At 55.1% G+C, this 20,764-nt stretch overlaps 1 protein-coding gene across 9 annotated transcripts; it reads right to left on the bottom strand.

Annotated features, from left to right (window-relative positions):
• Window positions 1-1,071: 1,071 nt before the first annotated feature.
• On the bottom strand, window positions 1,072-20,191 carry Abca7 (ATP-binding cassette, sub-family A (ABC1), member 7). Of its 9 annotated transcripts, none has more exons than XR_001779531.2 (47): window positions 20,056-20,191; window positions 18,964-19,036; window positions 18,782-18,875; window positions 18,489-18,630; window positions 18,288-18,400; window positions 18,120-18,193; window positions 17,807-17,887; window positions 17,053-17,263; window positions 16,824-16,963; window positions 15,816-15,932; window positions 15,554-15,721; window positions 14,925-15,154; window positions 14,433-14,609; window positions 13,915-14,137; window positions 13,592-13,813; window positions 13,311-13,512; window positions 12,737-12,847; window positions 12,092-12,263; window positions 11,794-11,925; window positions 11,551-11,690; window positions 10,864-11,001; window positions 10,469-10,656; window positions 10,335-10,392; window positions 9,934-10,211; window positions 9,722-9,758; window positions 9,416-9,508; window positions 9,193-9,344; window positions 8,866-8,990; window positions 8,683-8,781; window positions 8,212-8,499; window positions 8,073-8,105; window positions 7,804-7,981; window positions 7,547-7,716; window positions 6,609-6,786; window positions 6,378-6,493; window positions 5,464-5,608; window positions 5,246-5,369; window positions 4,802-4,931; window positions 4,609-4,729; window positions 4,458-4,520; window positions 3,226-3,332; window positions 2,884-3,025; window positions 2,664-2,798; window positions 2,312-2,415; window positions 2,088-2,176; window positions 1,457-1,697; window positions 1,072-1,338 (listed from the first exon to the last, which is right to left on the bottom strand). XR_001779531.2 is itself a non-coding variant. In NM_001347081.2 (47 exons), exons 2-47 carry the CDS (start codon window positions 19,027-19,029, stop codon window positions 1,186-1,188), a joined length of 6,504 nt encoding a protein of 2,167 aa, NP_001334010.1. In that variant the 5' UTR covers window positions 19,030-19,036; window positions 20,056-20,150; the 3' UTR covers window positions 1,072-1,185. The 9 variants fall into 9 exon arrangements, 6 of the variants coding, with proteins under 6 accessions (NP_001334010.1, NP_038878.1, XP_006513774.1 ...); NM_001347081.2 differs by having other exon boundaries at window positions 2,084-2,176; window positions 20,056-20,150; NM_013850.2 differs by having other exon boundaries at window positions 2,084-2,176; window positions 9,193-9,320; window positions 20,056-20,150.
• Window positions 20,192-20,764: the final 573 nt, after the last annotated feature.

Genomic DNA, 20,764 nt, shown 5'->3' with positions numbered 1-20,764 from the left:
GTCTCCTACACAGGAAAAGGCTCCCCAGCAGAGGGAGGGAGGTGACACCTCAGATCCGCCCCCAGTGTGACTGTCCCAAGTGTCAGCTCTTATAGGACTCTGCACACTGACTCTGACACAGGTTCCCCACAGCAGGCCACCTTCCACTTGCAGCCTGTGTCCTGTGTGGCCACCCGATCCAGGCATTAGCTGACTCTTGCTTGGGACATAACATACAGTCAAGAAAGGCAGTGTCATGTGTATACTGATATGAAAGACCAGAGAGGAGGCTGAGCAACAGGTTCACACACAGATCAAACAGACACCCCCTGAGTCCCTCACCATGCACAGGTGACCCCCCATTCCCTATAATCACCAGCCTTACAGTCTTCTGGGGACCATAGGACCTGAAGGTGCCATGCCTGGGTGGCTTCCATCCAGCAACCCAGGAGCTCCACTGCCCTGCTGGCCTCCACTTAGCTCCCACTCCCACTCTGCCCTCTATATCCCAGCTCTGAGCTTCAGGTCTCAGGATCCCCAGAGGTACTATTTAATAATTTAGACACCATGTCCCTTAACCATCCCAAACTCCACTGACCTCAGGCACACTGGGTGGCTCTCGGGGACACAGCCCAGAAAGGCCGCAGCCTGCAGTACCTAGGCCCGCTCTCCAAGCTCTGGTCCAGCCACAAACCCAGCCGAGGAGCCCCTTAAGGGTCCCGTGCCTCCCACTCATAGTTGGATGGCTGGGGGTGGGCTTGGGAGGTTGTCTCAGGATGAAGACTGGCTGGCTCTGGGGTGGGCTTCTGGTCCGGTCAGGCCAGGAAAGTACCAGGGTCCTCTATACCGTCTGGAACATTCCACAAGCCTGACCTCATCTCTACTTCACGGTCAGAAACACTCACAAGTCCCGCCCTTGGGTGTCAGACCCACATAGGTACATGCAGGTCAGGATACGTGTGACTGGACACCTGGGAAGTGTCCGTGTTGCAGGCAATTCACAGCAGGACACACGCGCATACTGTACATGTGATAGTGTATGGGACTGTACAGAGCTAAGACTCCTAAAACACAAACTCAGCCGTGGCCTCATTCTCATTCTAGTTTCTTTTTATTTCCCCCAGAGCCCAAGGCTTTCTGGGAGCCAGCGTATGGTACAGAGATCCTCTGTCTGAGCTTTGCCACTCAGTCCCAAGGCAGGCATGCTCAGATCATGGTCTCCACAGAGCTGGGGTCTTCCAGGAATCGGCTGACACGTTTGGGATGCTGCCGGCCAGGTTTGGAAACCTCCTCTTCTTCAGCCTCCTGCCGACTGCTCTCTTCCTCTTCCCCTTGGTCTTTGGAGAAATATAGGAACACCTGGCAGGGCAGAGACATGGAGGGGGCAGAAATGCATGGGGTGGGGGTAGATGTCAGCCCAGGGTCCTGAGGCACCTCAGCTCTTCCCTTCAAACCCTTTGATGGTGCCCGAAGTCACCTCCTCCAGAGTGGTCTGGCTCACAGAGAAGTCCTCCACACCGTGGGCCCTGCCCTGGGCAGCCAGCTCCCTGAACACTCGTGTCAGGGTGCATCTGCCCCCCGGTGGCAGTTGGAAGCGCAGACGGCTGCCGTGCACCTCCCGGAGTTCAGCCCCAGGGAATGTGATCCTGATGAAGGCTATCGCCGGCTCAGGCTGGTCCGGTGGGACCCTTAGAGTCAGTGTGTGGCCAGCCCCGAACCTGGAGGGGACAGGACCAGGGATGCAGGCCATGGCCCCTATTGCTCCTCGAAATCTCGATACTCCCTACTAGACCTGTCCTTGGCCTGTCTTGGACACCTGGACCCAACCCAATTCCTTCTCACCCTACCCTGCTGCGAGCCACGCCCACGAGTCTAAGAGACTACGCCCACTCAGAGGACCTGGCACACCTGTATCGAAGGACAGACACTCCTCACCTCCCCTGGACTCCATCCAAAAAGCTCCTCTGAGCACTTCCACCTTTCCAGGCTTCCCTCATACAGTCGGGCTCTGCCCCTATGGTGCATATGGCCCGCCCCTATCTTCTAGCCCTAACCACACCCACAGCACTCTTCTCTTCCCGCCAGTCCATCCTGCCCTGCTCACCTGCCTTTGAGATGCTGAGAGCTTCCCAGACAGCGGAACCGCCCGTTCACCATGATGGCCAGGCGCGTGCAGAGCGCTTCGCACTCCTCCATGCTGTGGGTGAGAGTGTGAGCACAGCTGGCCCAGCCTGCCTGCACGGGGACCATGCTCTGTTCCACCCTAGGGACCTCACCGGGTTCAGGATCACCTCATCCTGCGAGGTGGCCAGAGTGCGACCCTGGGGCTCACCTGTGCGACGTGAGCACTACGGAGCGGCCCTCGCGCACCACGGACAGCAAGCTGTTCCAAAGAAATCGCCGCGCACTTGGGTCCATGCCTGTGGTGGGCTCGTCCTGCAAAGGAGATATGGACTCTGGTGGGACCGCAGTGACAAAGCCTGTCCACTGGGACTCCGTCCTGTGTAAGCCAGAACACACTTCAATCAGACCCCACTCTGCTTAGGTAAAGCCCAAACGAAGCTAGATTTTGCACAGCTCCCCTCCCCGTCCCCCATGGCCTCCAACAGCTCAGACCCCAATTCACCAAGGCTCGGCCCCAGTAACTCCCATTCACAAACCACTCAGATCCGGTCTTCACGCACCAGAAAGACCACAGCTGGGTCACCAACCAGAGCTAAGGCTGTCGCCAGCTTCCGTTTGTTGCCTCCGCTGTAGGTACCCGCGGGTCGGTCTGCATAGCTAGGAAGGCCCAGGCGCACCAGGCCAGAGAGCGCAGTCTGCAGAACGGAGCCAGGTGAGCGTGGGCGGGGCCATACTGAGAGGGATGAGGTCCTGGTTAGCACAGGGACCGGGCATGTTCACCTGGGCAACTTGGGCCTCGGGCACCCCGCGCAGGCGAGCAAACAGTTCCAGATGTTCCCGGCCGGTCAGCAGGTCGAAGATGGCATCAGACTGGGGACAGTAGCCCATGCTGCGGTGTGCGGCAGACCGCTCCTGGGCCACGCTGGGGTGGGGACAGGAAGCTAAAGAGCTTACAGGCCACCCACGCAGGATTGCATGGGTGTCTGCAGAGAGCACAGGAGTCTCAGGGTATGTGGGCCATGCACAGAGGGGCACAGGTCCCAGGGACCTGGTGAAGGACCATGTTCACTCAAGGGACACATGGGATAGGAACCAGGGTTCAGGGTACAAGGAGCATCTTACTTGTGGCCTGCCAGTACTGCTTCACCACTGCTGGGCAGTGTGTCCCCTGTCACCATGCGGAAGGTGGATGTCTTCCCTGCCCCGTTGACACCCAGCAGCCCGAAACACTGCAAGGAACATGCAGACCCTTCCTAGCCCTAGTCTTGGGCTGCAATCCACAGCCCCCAGTGTTACCAGAAAAGGTGAGGGAGTGGGGGGCAGGGCACTAGACTCTGGGAGAGGCAGAACCGTCTCATCTAGCAGAGAATGGCTTGGAGCCATCTTTGTTTTAGTTATTTGTGGTTTTGGAGACAGGATCTCATGTAGCCCAAGCTGGCTTTGAACTTCATATGTAGCCAAAGATGACCCCGAACACCTGATCCTCCTGCCTCAGTAGACTCACTCGTGTTCACAGATGTGTTCTGACCCACAGTAGCAGCCAGTGAACCAGAGATAGCAAGAGTTTGCATATGTGTAGGGGCCTAAGAAAGTTTAACTGAGAAGGACTTGATACAGGCATGATAAAAGATGACCTCCACCAAAGTGACATTCAACACCCCTTCGGTGATCACAGTTTGTGCTCAAAAAATGTGAGCACCAACTATCTGTAATGGGATCTAATGCCCTCTTCTAGCGTCTGGAGAGAGCGAAGTGTACTCACATACATAAAATAAGTAAAACTTAAGAAAAAAAAAAACCAAACCAAACCCTGTGTTTGTACATAACACTATGCTTTTTAAAATGGGAGTACATAGTAGGTGCCTAATGAGGGCTAGGGCTGATGGCTCCATAAGTAGCTCAGAGCAGGGACATAGCTCAGTGATAGAGTGCCAGCCAAGAGTGCCCTAGTGAGGGGCTGGCAGTGTGGACTAGCTGTATAGCTTTGGGTAGGGACTTCTGAGATTCTGGGTTCTATTTCTAGTGCCACAAAAATAAATACAAGTCCAAAAACTAGGTGACAGGAGGTGCTTAATGAGAGATGATGGGTGCACAGCACGCACACAGGACGCACACCACGCATGCAGCACTTACGAATCATGCAGCACGTACACAGCAAGTACACAGCACATACACAGAACGCACACAGCACGTACACACCACATACGAAGCACACACGCAGCCCGCGCAGTAAAGCCCAGTGGGTCATGCCAAGGGTCTCGATAGAGGTGGGCAGAGAGGGAGGAAGTAGTCAATCCTATCAGGGAGTTGCCACCTCACAGGACTCAGCACAGGGTACTCTGCAATGGACTCACCTCCCCAGGGGGGATCCCTAAGCACAGGCGATCCACAGCTGGGTTCCTCTGCCCACGGTAAACCTGCAGGGATCAGGCTCCTTTAGAAAGGATGGAGTACTCATGTCACCCTCCACTCACTGGGCACTTACTTGCCTTACCCTGTGCCTACCTTGGTCAAGTCCCTGAGGACTAGCACATCCCCCTGGGTAGCCCCCTTGGTCACCCGCTCACGCTCTTGAGCCACATCCTCATCCTCCTCCCCCAGGGGCGGCAGCAGTCTTGGTTTTGATCTGAGGATAGACAGGTTAGTGGACCCTGGGAAGGACTCTGGCCCCTGCTGCCCTCACCTGGTCCCCACTGACTGTGGCAGGAGACGGTTGCGGTGTTGGAGCAGGAGTGTGATGAGGAGGAACAGAGGTCCCTGGGCCATCATGGCCAGGAGGTTCTTGCCAATGATGTCCCAGCGTAGGGGTGACTGAAATTGCTTGTCTCCTACGGGGACAGGAAGAACTGGGTCTTGCCCTCTGTGCAGATCACCCTAGACTCAAAAAAGTGACCAAGACGACTTGTACTGCTAGGGTAGAACTGACTTAGACTATAAGGTTTCACATGCTCCTTTATGTATAGTCAGAGCTTTCATGATATAACGTTTTAGTTACATTTTCTTCACCTTTAATTTGACACAATTTTTGTGCCACCTAAAATTGTTCACTTAAAGGCAATGTGTCCCCATTCCATATAACTGAATTTGAAGGAGGCACTCTCAATCATGCTCTTCACAGTCCCCACCTGACAGACAGTCTCACCTAAGCGCTCAAAGGCATCTGCCATGGCCTGGTTCCGAACCATGTCAATGAGCCCTCGGCCAAGGCAAAAGTGGGGGAAAATAAGAAACACTTGTTTCAGGATCCGGCTCACTTCTTGCAGGTTCTGTTCAGGGTAGGTAGAAAGTCAGTGGATAAACCTAATTGTACCCAATAATTCAGCCCCATCCCCAACCCCAGGTTTTGTGCAGAGGTATCACCTGATCTGAAAGCAGTTCTAGCACGAAGGTGGCCATGCTGCTATTGATGCCAATGAAGAGGTTGATGCAGGTGAGCACCACATAGGCCGTGCTGGGCACTGAGAAGAAGAAGGAGGCTGGGTACATGAGTGGTGTGATAGACCACCTGGGAAGAAAGAGTGACAGGTGCTAGCAGTGACTTTACATGCTGGATGTCCCCAAGGGCAGCCACACATCAAATTTATGCCATGTGCTAGGATGTGATGAGCTTTTAAGGCCACACTGGCTTAGCTCATAATTCTGTCTCTGTCTGTCTGTCTCTCTCACTCTCACAATGTAGCACAGTTTGTCCTTAAACTCACAGTGATCAACTTGCCTCTGTTACCCAAGTGCTGGAATGAAAGGTGTGAGCTACCATAGCCTTTTAAATATTTTTTAAGTTTATTCTTTTTTTTTTTTTTTTTTTTTCGAGACAGGGTTTCTCTGTAGAGCCCTCGCTATCCTGGAACTCACTTTGTAGACCAGGCTGGCTTTGAACTCAGAATTCTGCCTGCCTCTGCCTCTCGAGTGCTGGGATTAAAGGCGTGTGCCACCACGCCCAGCAAGTTTATTCATTTTTATTGGTGTGTATAAATGTTTTGCTTCTTCTATATACACACATCATGTGTGTGCCTGGTGCTTGCAGAGGTCAGGAAAGGGCATCAGTTCCCCTGAGACTGGAGTTACAGGTTATGAGCTGCCATGTGGGTGCTATAGACTGAACCTGGGTCCTCTAAAAGAGCCGATAGTGTTTTTAGCCACGGAGCCATCTCTCCAACCCGTGAATTCTATCATTTTGGATCCTATTGACCTCAGTGTCTTTTTCTTCAGTTGCTACAGATCCCCTTTTCCCCCACACCTCAGAGGAATAGACCCTAAGGGACAGGGGTTCTCACCCATACAGCAGAAGCAAGAGTAAGAGAGCAGGCAGGTTCTCTGGGGCCACATAGGCTCTCTGCTGAAAGGCTAGGAAGATGAACACCACTATGCACACTGCCACCAAGTAGTTACACTGTATCCAAGACAGAAGTCACCTCATTAGTTCAGAGGGTCAGGGGCTGTGCCCCCCCTTCCCTCTCTTGTTGCCAGGTGCCCATCATCCTTACCAGGCAGTTAGCCACACATACCATGTCCCAGAGGAAGTTGCCAAGCCAATAGAGGGTTTGGGGCAGGCCGCTGACCAGCTGCAGATGCTTGGCTCTGGTGATGCGTTCCTCTATGAGGACCAGGGTAAAGCTGGCTGGGACAAATGACATGGCGAAGACCACACAGATGGAGACAAGGACATCCACAGAGGAGGCTATCCTGTGGGTGAGAGGTCAGGGGTGGCTCAGAGTAAAATGGGTAATGGTGTTGAGGCCTTTGGGACTGATCCCCCATAGGAGAGAGGGCAAGGCAATTTTGGGGGTATAGGCACGTGAGGTCTGGGTTTTTGGTAAAAGTGGGACAAGTTCTAGGGTGTGTGGATATTTCTCAGCCTGAAAGTCTCTCTCTCTCTCTGTTTGTTTGTCTGTCTCTCTTCTTTTCTTTGTTTGTTTTGTTTTTGTTACTATTTTTGGTTTTTTTTAGGGTGTTTTGTTTTGTTTGTTTTTCAAAACAGGGTTTCTTTGTGTAGCTCTGGCTGTCCTGGAACTCACTATGTAGACCAGGCTAGCCTCGAACTCAGAAATCCACCTGCCTCTGCCTCCCAAGTGTGGGGATTAAAGGCGTGCACCACCACTGCCCGGCCTGTTTTTGGTTTTTTTAGACAGGGTTTCTCTGTGTGTCCTGGCTGTTCTGGAACTTGCTCTATAGACCAGGCTACTCTTTTCTTGAGACAGGGTGTCTATATATAACCTATAACTCTCTGTGTATATAAACCAGGTTGGCCTCAACACTCAACTACCTGCTCTGCCTTTTGTGTGCTGATATTTAAAGGTTTGTGTTTGGGTTACCACGCTGCCTGGCTTTTGCAGTGTTTGTCGGAATGACATTTTGTCACTAGCCCTGAGCACAAGAAAGGTTCCAATCCAGTCTCCACCACCCCTGAGCAACATGACCACTGATAGTAAATGGATGGACTCACAGTGTAGCTTCAGATAGCTGCTCCTTGGTCAAGTTCAAAGGATGGTTGAGTGTAGTGATGCTGTGGGCATGGCGGACTGGACCAGATGGTAGGAGGGCATGTAGGAGTCCATTGTTGGCTCGGTTCACAAAGGCCACCATGGCATGCCAGCCCTTGTTGTTGAACCAGATCTGGGCAGAGCAAGGGCCTTAAGGTCCAGATATGCACATGACCTTGGATCTCCTTGACCACCTCTGCCTGCCAGCCCCAGCTCCCACCTTGAGGCTGTTCCGAGCATCAAGGCCAAGGGCCCACTGAGTGAGGTTGTTCAGGATACGGTCTAGCGCATTCCCAGGTTGGGGGCTCAGCAGTGCCCGAATCTCTGCCAATGTGCGGACCACCTCATGCCCTGTGGGCAGGTCTGGATCTCGGCCTCCCAGGGAGAAGCCCCCATATCTGGGAAATGGTTTGGGGTGGAGACAGGGAAAGTGAGAGGCTGGGGAGTGGGCAGGTGAGCTGGGGTTTCCCGGGCCAGGTCTCTCCTCACCTGACCTCATCCACCCACTTCTTGGTCTTTAGGCTGCAGGGGAGACACACAGGGCACAGAGCAATACAGCAATGAGAAAGGGGACCTGGGAACCCGCCCAGCCTCCCCAGTAAGGGGCACACGGAGCCTGGGTGCTTACCCTCGGCGCACCAGGCTGGGGTATGTCTTCACCAAAAAGTCAGACACATTTCGGCCAGTGAGGTTCTGGACCACCTCCCCCAAGCCAGCCACAGCCTGGGGGGGTGGTGGACCCCCAGCTCCAGCCGGGCAATCTGGCAACAGGCGGCGGGCTCCAGGCTGACTGCATTGGCAAGCTGGGGATGGAGATTCTGGCGTCCAGTTGCCACTGGCCAGGATGCTGGCCACATCAGGAGGGACCTCAGGGACCGTGAAGTAGCAAGCTAGGGAGTGTGTACACTCAGATCCCCTGTGGAGTGGAGAAGGGCTGTGGGTGCTAGGCTCAGGAGACACAGGCCCCACAATCCAATGAGACGAGGGAGCCATGCTCACCAGAGCCCAAGGGGCACAGAGGCAAGGGCCATGGAGAGAAACTGAGGCAATGCCGAGAGAGTAAGCAGCCGAGGAGAGTCGGCTGGGTGGGCCTCCTCACCTGGCATCTTTGTCCTGCATACTGGGTTCCTGCAGCCCAGCCTCCCCTAGCAGAGCCTCCAGCAGCTTCATCCGGTTGGGGTCCCCAGGGGCATCCTCACTGCAGGGTGACAGGCACAGCACTGTGACTGTGGCCATCCTATCACCCACCCAAGGTTACCTGCTCACTGTACCCAGTACCCACCTGAAGAACGAGACCTGAGGGCCATACATAGCAGGGCTGAGCTGCAGGGGTGGGTACTGGCCAAAAGGAGGCACAATGAGGCTGAAGAACAGGGCCAGGCCCACAAAGAGGGCAGGCAACACAACCTGGGGGACAATTCTGTCAGCATCCACCTCCACACACTCTACCCCACCCCCACCCCGCTCTACCACCTCCCAGGCTCTCCAGCCCCCTCCACAAACAGCAGGAAATGGGTTGTTGTGGAATGTAGTCACTGAATGACAGCCAGCATGGACAACAGACACCCCAGGACAGTCACCCATCCTCCTCAGTGTTGGGCATGGTCACCTGTGCAAACAGGCCCCGGCGGCTGCGGCGAGCAAGCAGAAAACGCTTGTGGAGCAGAGCCCGGAGCTGTTGACAGGTAAGTGTCCAGCCTTGCACTTGGGCAGCGTTGGGTGCCAAGCCCTGTGGGGCTTGGGGATCCAGCACCAGCTTAGCTGTGGGGGATGGGAGGGTGAGCTCCCGCACCCTGCGGGCCACGAGGGGTGTGAGCAGGGCAGAGACTCACCCAGCTCCCCATTCTCCAGAACTGATGCCTCTGGCCCTGTGGGGGGCTGTGGAGTGCATGTGCGAAGGTGCAGCTGCGGTCTAGAGTCCCCACCTGTGGAACCAACGGGCTTCAGGGCTGGGGACAGGGTCTTGCTTCCAGGGAAAAGGAAGCCAGAGCCTCTGGGGAAAATGGAGGCCGGAATTCAAAGGGAGGACTTGTTGCCAGTGCCAGGGAGGGACTCAGGGTTCAGCAACTAGGAAAGACCCAGCCAAGGGGGGGGGGGGGCTCAGGCCTGGTTTGAAGGCTCACAGAGCTAAGACACACCTTCTCTGTGCGCATCCTCCACCACCTTTAGGAAGATCTGAGGAGACAGAGCAAGAGACTCACAGGAGGGAACCCTCATACACCATTGGTCCTCACAGACCTCCTCAAGAGACTTCCAAGCAGTCCACCTTCCCTGAGAGCCATTCTCCCTCTCCAGAGTTCCCCCTTGCCGTCCATCAACAGACTCCTCAAAACCCCACTAGGTTCCATACCTCCTCCAGGTTGGTGTCCGAGATCCCGTAGCCTGTGAGACCCAGGAGCTCCAGCTGCTGATCCAGCTCCTGGAAGACCATGGCGAAGCTGCCATCCAGGGCCCCCGCATAGGGTAGCACAAGCAGAAGCTCATGGGGCAGGTCCTCCACGAGTTGTGCTCCAGGCACATGCTGCTGCACTAGCTCTAGTATCCGGGCTGTGCTTGGGGTGATGGGAACGGCGCCAGGAGCCGGGGCCTGGTTGCTCTTGTCTGAGGTTCCTCGTGTGAACGCTGTGTCTGTGGGCAGAGGTCAGGGGTAAGACCTTCTGGGCCAGGATGCAGAAGCAGGGGCTCTTGAGTTCTGTTGCTATGAGTTGCTGCCCCTGCCCTTCCCTCAGGGGTTTCCTGGCCCAGGCTCACCTGACGTCCTGCCATTGCCATCTGACTTCTTTTCCCGTCTGGGGTCCTCACTGTCTCCCTTCAAAGAAAGACAATGGTCCATCTCAGCAGGACAGAGCTGGGGACAGGGTTCAGGGACCAGCTCGAGCTCTCACCTTAGCATCATGGGTGACGAGGGACTGAGAACTCTTCACCAGGGTCAGGTAGTAACCGCAGCCCAAGTGTCGGCGCAAGAAAAGCGGGGACCCACAGCAGCACAAAGAGCCACCTGCCACCATGGCCACGCGATCTCCCAAGAGCTCTGCCTCATCCAGGTGGTGAGTGGAGAGAATCAGTGTCCGACCTGGACATAGGGATGCAACCCATGTGAGTCATTGGACTCATCGGTTAAAGACCCAGGCAACCCTATGCAACAAACTCCAGTACAATCCTCAAAACCCCACCCCAGCATAGTTAGAAAGCTTTTCATAGCTAGAAACGTTTTTTTGGTCCCTCAAACAGAAACCAAGGGAACCCCCCAGGCCATTCCATTCCATCTCCCAACTCTTACCTTCTCTGTACTTAAGTAGCAATTCCCAAATGCCACGGCGGGAAGCGGGGTCCACACCAGCAGTGGGCTCGTCCATGATGACCACACGAGAGCCACCCACAAAGGCAATGGCCACAGAAAGTTTTCTCTGCATTCCACCTGGCCGGAGAGAGTAGCAGGTTGGTCTGACACTGCTTGTATTCAAATGCTGAATTCTCTATCCCAGGATCTGGCTGCTTCAAGAAGAGCAGATCCTCGTGCCTACCAGCTTTTGTTGTATAAACTCGCCCCCCTCCCAAGTTATCTGTGATTGGTTAATAAAAATGCCCACAGGCTGTAGCTGAGCAGAAGAGAGGGAGGTGGGGCTTCTGTTCCTGGGTGTGGGGTCAGAGGTAGAGATCTCTGGGGTTCCCGACAGGGAAGCAGACAAAATAGCCCAGAGGGTTGATATCTGCCCAGCTCTAATGCTTTTAACACTTATTATAAATATAAAGGTTTGTGTCTTTTATTTGGGAACAAAATGATCTAAGGTGGGGTAGAAACCTCCAAATAATATTTACAGCAGCAGGAGAGACATTGTTACTGTGACCCACCTAGCTCTATGCAGGCCAGAGATGGTCTCCTTTCCCCACTTGAGTGTTCTGCAGTGCCCTAGTCAGTCCCTGATGCCCTCCCCACCATGGAGGGAACCTCTATAGGCCAGCTCACCAGAGAGGTGGCGTGTCTGTGTGTCCCGCTTGAGGGTAAGCCCCACATCCCGTATCAGACGTTCCCGCTCGGGGCCCATGGCGGCTGCACTCACGCCTTTCAAACGGCCATAGAACCAAACATGTTCTTCCACTGTCAGCCTGTGGCCAGGAGTGATGGAAAGAGACTCTCTTGTTGTGTGTGTGTGTCTCGGAGGATGCCAGCCCCCTCCCACCGCCTCCATCCAAGCCCACCAGAACTCACATATCAAACAGCACATTGTACTGCGGGCAGATGCCCAGGTGGGGCCGGATGGCTGCCATGTTGGTTTGTACATCATGGCCCAGGATGGAGGCCGAGCCACTACTGGGTGGGAAGAGACCACTCAAAATGGACCTGTGGGTTTGGGGGTCTGAGAAGTGGCCCTTCATGGAAGGAAGATCCACCCACAAGTTCAGGGCACCTTCCACAGGGTACCGGGAACTCCTCCAACCCCAGTTGCCTAGGGAACCAATGGGAAAGCTGAGGCCTGGGAAAGACAGCATAGTGGCTGGCAGCTCACAGTGTGGTTGTCTTGCCAGCCCCGTTGTGACCCAAAAAGGCAGTGATGTGGCCTTCGTAGAAGTCAAGGTTGAGTCCTTGCAGGGCTGGCTGCGGACAGCCACGAAAATGTTTCTTCAGGCCTCGAATGGAGACACCAGGAACCAGGCCAAGGGGTGGCTCTTCCACCAGAACTGTGGAGGGGGAGCAGGGTTGGCTGTGGGCCTGGGAGTCCCTCAGAGCCATCAGTGGAATTAAGAGTTAAGGGAGATAGGCACGGCGGTTAGATCTGTTAGCTCAGTTACTCTGGAGGCTGAGGGAGGCTCAGCCTGGGCAACTTTCATGAGTCTCTGTCTCAAAAAAAAAAAAAAGTATAGGGTGGGGGTGTGGCTCAGTGGTAGTTTCTGTCTACAATCTCTCCACGGAGGCATTGGGGGCGTGGCTCAGGGAGAGAGCTCCTGCCTAGAACCTGCAGAGGGGCTGAGAAGGCACTCAATGGTAGATTGCTTGCTTAAGTGGTGCAGGAGGCTTTGGGAGGGATCCCTAGAGGATGAGGCCAGAGCCTAGGCATCTGGAGTTCCCAGGGGATTGAGTTGCCTTGCTGGACCTGTTTCTCTAGGGAGACAAGGGACACCATGAAGGGTTACTAAGAGTCATGGGACCTCACCCTTGGGATCTTGTGGGGCAGGGGCCAAGACAGAACTCTTGGGAGGCCCAGGTCCACACCAGTAGCTCCTCCGAAAAGGGAAATTCCATGGTTCAGGGATTCCATACTGGCCTGGTGGAAAGTGGCACACAGTTACACTTGTAATATCCATGAGATGTGAGAACTTCCGGCTAAACGCTTGGCATCAGGGCATTCAGAAAAAGTGGCCAAGAAGCCCAGCCTTCTCCCTTGGTCCAGTCTCTGCTCTTCAGAGAAGGCATAGCTAGGAAGTGACTTCCGGGAACCCAATATCTCAAAGACACACCCTAAAATAGGATCTTTTGTGTCAGGCCAGCGACAGTGCACTCCAGCAGGAAGCTCCGCCTATCCTGGGGGCAGTAATCTAAAGCAGGCTGTTCCCAGACACCAAGCAGCAGGAGGCCAAGTCTATGCACTTTAGCCACAAGCCTTCTCATCAAGCATCTAGGAGCACAATATCCCAGAGACGCAACCTAAATCATCTCTCCTTGTGCCCAGACATACTCTACCCTGTGTGCCAGTGTTCTCCACCCAAGCCCCTTCCACTATGGCCCACCTGGGCACACAGCCTCTAGGTACCAGAGGGCAAGGCCGTAGATGACGGCATCAAGCAACAGGAAGGCAGACACCTGGGCCAGGCTGAAGACGTCCTCCGCGGGGCCTGTGCCCAAATTGTGCCACTGAGCCCCGTCTCCCTGCTCCTCTAGTAGCGCCAGGCTTTCGCATCCAAAGCCAAAGGCTACAGGGGACAGCAGGCTCTGCAGAGAAAGATGGATCAGGGAGTTGGCAACACGTTGGGGGTGTCTATCCCCTTACACAGATCGGAATGCCCCTTACCGCAGCTAAGAGTCCGCCCAGGTGCAGGCGCTCGCGCCAGGCCACACACAGTACGTAGGGCAGATAGAGCGCAAAATAGGCGAGCCCCCCGCAGGCTGCTGCCAGGTTGGCCCTGGAGAAGAAGGCGCTGAGCAGAAAACTCTGAGCGACGGTGGCCACCGCGAAGGCCGCCAAGAAAAGGAAGATTACAACCGGGTGGCTGTAAGGAAGGATGTTCCCTAGCTGGGAAAAACACAAGAGTTTCAGGATCCCGTTCCAAGATGGGGGTTAGGGATTCGTGCCCCAAGCTTCACTTCACCAGAGGGACCTCGAGGATCCCTCACCTTAAGCACTAATACCAGCAACGCAGCGCTGACCAGGAAGGGTCCCAGGCAGCTGAGGAACCAACCAAGCCAGAGCACCGCGCGGCTCAGCCCCATCGCACGCATGGTTTCTCGCAGCCGTGTCTCTTTCTCACGCACCACGGCCTTCACAGTGAGCGCCACCGAATAAATCCAGGCCAGAGTCAGAAACAGAGGCAGAGACCGGCTCAGCACCCGCAGGAACCTAGGGTGGTGGGGTTATGTAGTGCAGCAGGAGGGTGCACACAGGGTGCACACACACACACACACACACACACACACACACACACACACACACACGCACACACGCATGTGGCACAAATGTCCATTGGGAGTCCCCAGGCTCTGCAGCAGCCTTGGAGCGCTGATCCAGTCTAAGGGTCCCAGATCCCAGCACAGGCCACTTTGTTTCTTTAGGGGGAGACCCTAAGTCCCCTATGGGGTTCCATGCAGGGCCCCTCCAAACCACAGAGCCCAGACAGGTTGCAAGGTACTCTCACACATCATCCACGTAGCAGGGGTGTGGCATCTGCTGCAGGTAGAGACCTGTGCGGGAGTTCCCGCCACCGAGCACTCGCACAGCTGCCTGCTCCAGCAGGTCCTGCAGGTACACGAAGCCTCCCCACACATACCGAAGGTCCATGAAAGGATCTGCTGACGGACCTGGGTCCCAAAACCTGGGAGATGCCAGATTCATCAGCTAAGCTACATGGCGGTGAAGAGATTGAGGGACCCTGTCCATCACATCTTTCCCCTAACAATCTCTTTTCCAGATTCAAGAATGGACTTAGCTAGCTCCCCAACCCCTGCACTTGGAAAGTCCCTCTCTTTGTACTAGGTTGGTCTTTCACTACTCTTGGCTAGGCCCCCTCTCACCTTATCCCATACCCTTGGCCACAACCCCATGTAGTTCTATCTATCACCTCCAATAGCCACGGTCTTGAACCCGCCCACCACACCCTAGGTACACCCCACTGAAGCATTCCCCTCACTTGTCCCTGATCTTATTGGTCCTTGTGACATCATCGATATCCATTCGAATCTTGAATCGTAGGTGGCCAGGACTCAGGGCTGGAGATGACAGTTCGGATGGGTCCAGAGGATGCTCTGGGCTCAGGAACACGATGCCTGCCCAGAGGCGGCGCTCACCCAGCAGCTCCAGGGCACGGGACACAAGAGCTTCCTCTGAGGGCACAGCCTCCAGCTTGTCCAGGGACACACACTGTAGCAGAACATGAATCCCAGGATCTGGGGTGTGACTAAAACCCCAGCCCCTGATCCCTTCCCCTTGGGTTCCTCATACCCCTAGGTGACCATATACATGGCCAGGAGGTTCCCTCTTGAGACTTAAATAATCCCAGATGTCTCTTTGCTCCATCCTCCAAGACAGGATCATTCGGGAGAAAGGCTCATTCTGCCTTCTTGTTTTGTTTTGTTTTGTTTTGATTTGTTCGAGACAGGGTTTCTCTGTGTAGCCCTGGCTGTCCTGGAACTCACTTTGTAGACCAAGCTGGCCTCAAACTCAGAAATCTGCCTGCCTCTGCCTCCCGAGTGCTAGGATTAAAGGTATGCGTGCGCCACCATTCCCGGCTTCATTCCGCCTTCTATGACAACCTCTTACCTCCATCATTTGTCCTAGGATTCCAGCCAGGCGTCCCATATCTGCGTGGGCCTCCCGCCAGCTGTAGCCACCCCTACTAGGATCCAGAAAGTCTTTGATAGCCTCCAACTTCTTCTGGGCTCTGGGTGTCTGCTGCCTCTGCCCTGTGCCCCCCACATCCAGAAGCCTCTGGGGAAGGAAGACAAGTGTCGAGAGATCCACATCGTCCCTTCCTGACCTGCATACCACAGTCCGCAAGAGGCCCGTTTCCATCCTGGCCCACCTGAAGCATGGCCACGTTGGTACTGTCATTCATGAAGTTGAAGATCTGGGGTCCCAGCACCCCCCAGAGTTCGTGTAGGTCCCTCAACAGAGCCAGCTCCTCGAAGGTCTGGTTCACCTGCAAGTGGGCAGCTGAGATAAGCCAGGCTGCCTGTCCACATCTCTGTCCTGCCTCTGGTCATGCCCCAGTCTCTGCACCTCTGGACCTTTGTCTCTTCATCATTATTGAGCCTCTGGCTCAATGTGTCACTCTGGCTGACCTGGAACTCAGAGATCTGCTTGCCTCTGCCCCCAATGCTGGTACTGAAGGCATGTGCCAGCACACGGAGCCATTCCATTATTCTGAGACAACATCTGACCCTATAACTTAGGCTGGAATTCCACACATTCGGCCTCAACTTCCTTCTGAGTGCTGGAACTCTAAGCCTGTGTGGTTAGGCTCTAAGAAAGAGCCATCACTTTAAGTTGTTTTCCCTTAAAAAAAAATTAGGGTGCCAGGAGTGGTGACCCAGGCCTTTAGTTCCAATACTCAGGAGACAGTGGCAGGCAGAGCTCTCTGAGTTCAAGGCCAGCCTGATCTACAAATTAAGTCCAGTGCAAAAAAACGAAAAACTAAATGTGTGTGTGTGTGTGTGTGTGTGTGTGTGTGTGTGTGTGTAGAGCCCAGAGCTCTGTGCATTTTGTGCATTTCAGGCGACCCCCTAACCATTGAACCCTGCCTCCCCAGCCCCAAGCTCCTATCTTTCCAGCTCCTACATGGGCTGGGAAGATGTGAGGGTCAGAGGCTTGGGAGGGTGGGGCAGATGTTCTACAACCCCTGCCCCTATCTGGGAATTCCAGGCAGGGTGTCCATGCTGACCACACCCCCACAGTCCCTCACTGAGAGTCTAGGCAGGGATTCTACTCCTGAACAAGCCTCAGTCTCACCTGAGTCTTACTCACTGCTCTTGGCCACCTGACTAAGGGTACTGTGTATATCGCTGTCCCTTCTTTGGCTCCTGCGTCTCACCTGAGCCATGAGCTTCCGAGTGAAGTTTGTGTCAGGTGCAAAGAGAATTTTCCCGAGGATCAATGGCTTCAGGCGCCTCCAGAGCAGCCGAGACACAGGGTGGTCATCCAGTGTCCCCACAAACTCAGAGCAGGCAGGGCCTGATAGGGGAGGATACGGTGAGCCCCAGGAGAACATGCTCTGCTCTCCACCGGCCCCACGGGGACCCAACACAGCCCTAAAGACTTACTGAGACTGTTGTCAGGCAGGGCAGGGGCCACCTCTGGCCCCATGAACTCATTAAGCTGGTTGGCTTCGTACCAATTGAGGGACAGGCCCCCTGGACTGCTGGGTCCCTTGGTACTGCAGAGGGCCTCCGAAACCAGCTCCAGAGAACCAGCTGACCCTCGGGGCCTCCGCAGCAAAGCTCGGAGCTCCATCAGGCTGGGCAGTGTCAGGAGCTGTAGAGAAGTCACCCAGGGCAGCTGGACACCTCCTGCAGACCATCTGACAACCTTTTTTGGTTTTTGGCTTTTGTTTTGTTTTGTGTTTGGGTTTTTGTTTTGTTTTGTTTTGTTTTGTCTTGTTTTTGAAATAGGGTTTCATGTGGCTGCCTGGCCTTCCTTGCTATGTAGCGGAGGAGGACCTGCTTCTACCTCCCGAATGCTGGTGTGACAGCAGTGTCACCTCTCCTGGTTTATGAAGAATTAGGGGTGGGATCCAGGGTTTCATGCATGCTGGGCTGGCTTACACCCTCAGTCCATTTAGTTGCTCGAGATAGTATCTCCATCTATAGCCCAGGCTAGCCTCAAATTTGCAATTCTCCCACCTCGAGTCTGGAGCACACCGCTCGGTGGGAGGGATGCACCAGCACACATAGCTTTTTCTAACTTGGAGCCTGAACCTGGGCAGGTACCTGGGCAGGAGCACCTGTTCTGTCCCCTTCCCTTCCCCGTCTGCATGTTGCTTCCTGGCCAGGATAGAGGCTGGCTGGGGCTGCTCACCTCCTGGGCAAGATCCCTGATAGCATCTGAGAACTTTCTCATAGAATCCTGGGCTTGACCCAGCACAGGATCCAGGGATGCCTGTGAAGCAACGATGGGTGAGACCTGGGTGGACTGCTCAGTAGTCCCCTGGCCATAAATGACCTTGGACCCATGATCCTCCCACAGAGCCAGAATGGAGGTGAGCACTCCCCCCACTGATCCCCACCGAGCTCCTATCACCCCGCTTTACAAATGAGGAATGGAGGAGTTGAAAGGGGCAAGGGCTCATCCCAGGCGGCCACGGGAGTTCCTCGCGCCAGCCCCCCCTCACCCTTTGCAGGATCTTCTCCAGAAGCTTAGTCACTGACCCTTGACTGGTCGGCTGGTCACTCTCCTGTGGTCGTGCTGAGGGGAGGGGATGCCAACAGGCAGCCAAGCTCAGCCTGCAGCTCAGCCTCCTCCCCAACCCCCTGCCCGATTTACAGCCCCAGGTCTCTACCTCCACCTCCAACTGCCCTGAGCACGGGGATCAGTTTCCCCAGGGCATCCAGCATGTCCTGGATGCTGTGGCCCCCGAGCACTGTGCGGGTATCAGCGAGGAGCCTCGAGATCCTGGGGAGCAGAGAGGGAGTGGGAGGCGGGGCCTCAAGAGTCCAGGACCCCATTCACCAGCCAGCCCCCACCTGCCAAGTTCACTCACAAGGAATCCTTAAAGTTACTCAGGACCCCAGGCTTCTCGCCAGGCGTTGGGTGCTGGAAGCAGGAGTTGTTTACGTTGCAGACAAGGCCCTGCAGCCAGGGCACCGTGCCCGCCGATGGTAATGGCTTGTTTGGAAAGTGGCCTGGAGCGGGGAGACATCTGCTCATAGTCGCCCTCACTTCTATTATCAGCTCATTAAATGATATGGCCACCCGCCACACCCAGCTCAGACCCCAGCGCCAAGCAGGGCGGGAGAGGCTTGTCACTGTCCCACCACACACACAGCGGCTCACATTCGTGATGCTCCAGAGGGGGGTGGGAGTGACGGACAGCCACTAGGATGAAGAAGAGGAAGAGGGGCCAAAGCAACTCCACTAGTAGTTGGATCTGGGGAGAGAATGGGTAGGAGACTTTGGGGGGCCGTGATGGACACCTGCCATCGCCCCCCCCCCGACCTGCAAACCCCGGGCGTTACCGGTTGTCTCCGTCGATAGGTGTAATTTTTCCACAGCAGAAGCATCAGCTGTGTGCCTAAGGCCATGATGACTCTGGACCGGAAACAGCGGAGAGGACAGGACAAAGAAAAGGCTGAGAGTGAGCTGTGTGGCTCCAGACAAATGTCTGCGGGTCTCTGATCCTCATCCTTCCGAACATCGGGCTGAGCCTCAATAAATCTCCCGCAAAGAGCCCGGCAAACAAGGCACCATAGAAAGAAATTCACTAGGGAAGTGACCAATGGGAACCCGGCGCGCAGCCGTCCTCGTAGCTGATTGGCTGGAAGGGCTATCGATGAAGGCTGGGGTCTGGAAGACCCTGTTTGCATTCTTAGGGGGCGGAGCTTGGGTTTAAAGCTTGGGGCTTGGGGCTCGGGGCTCCACGGTCAGCCTCATACCAGACCGGGGTCTCGGTTCCGTTCGCCCCAGGTGGCCCCCGGTGAGACCCGGAGTCTGTGTCATTTGCAGCTGGCCTTCTATTTTTTAAGAGATGGGAACTGAGGCTCAAAAAGGGGCAAAGTCACGCTCCCAAGGAAACCAGAGAAGAAGGAGGGCCCGCCCTCCGGAGTCAAAAGGAGGGTACAGAAGACCGCCGGCTAGGAGGAGTCAGGGACAGGCTCCTTGAGCACGCCATTCCTGATTTCGTTATTTTATTTCCCCCCGGAACTGTATGCCTGTGGCCTGCTTCATGATACCGATAGGGAAACTGAGGCTGACAGAGAGGGAAATTGCCAAAGTTTAACCATCTACATGGAAATTGGCGGCTTCCACTCGGGGACTTTTTTCTTTCATAAAGTGAAATTTGAGATCTGGGGGGTGGGGGGTGACAGGCCTCATTTGGAAAGTGGGACACTGGAGGTGTAGGTTGGCAGAGGTCCCTCGAGGTGACCAGATGACCGCTGTGAGGATCGGTGGTCCATTTTTCCCACACTCCCCGGAAGGATAAGGAAGGGCAAGGGAGAGTAGGCACCTGGAACCCCAAATTATCAGGGAACGTGGCTCAGCCCACCCTCACCCCACAGCATCCCCAGATCTCCAGGCTCCACCTTCCACCCTCTCGGGGATTTTCTCACCGTTCTGAGGCCCCCAAACTCCATCCACTTTCGCTCCTCTCGGCCTCGGCGGGGGAGCGCGGCCCCTTTAAGTGGAGCCCCGCTCAATTGCGGACGACGCCCTTCGCAACCCGGTGCCCTAAGGAGCACCCAGCCCCGCCCCCTAACGCTACTATTGGATATTGCACCTGCTACTCAGGCGACTTTGCCATTGGAGGAGGCGGGACCACAGCCCGCCTCTCCGAGCCGGGTTTCTTAAAGGGACAACAGGATTCCTGCTGCATCAGTTTGGCTTCACTGGGACACGACAAAGAGGGGGACAACGGGTCACCTGTGAGTTCACATCTTGAAATGGCAGCTCCCCACAGCAAGACATTCCTGTCTCCTCTCCCCAAGGACTCCTTTTTAAAAATACTTTTTAATTTTGAGAGTGGCTCACACTGCTGTGGTAGGCCTGGAAATCACTGCTTAGACCAGGCTGGTCTCACAGAGATCCGCCTGCCTCTGCCTCCTGAGTGCTGGGATTAAAGGCGTGTGCCACCACAAGTAACCTTTGTTTTTAAATTTAATTAATTTGCTTATTAGGGTAGGACACATGCATGCATGGCATATCTGTGGAGGTCAGAGGACCATTTCCTGGAGTCTATTCTTGCCTACCATGATGTGGGACCTCAGGCAAAGACCAAGTTTAGGTCGGAAGGTTTGCACAAGGTCTTTGTATCCTGTGCCA

Source organism: Mus musculus, chromosome 10 (assembly GCF_000001635.26).
Source record: "Mus musculus strain C57BL/6J chromosome 10, GRCm38.p6 C57BL/6J".
Taxonomy (NCBI): Eukaryota; Metazoa; Chordata; class Mammalia; order Rodentia; family Muridae; genus Mus; species Mus musculus.
This window is presented reverse-complemented; position numbering and strand designations above follow the sequence as displayed.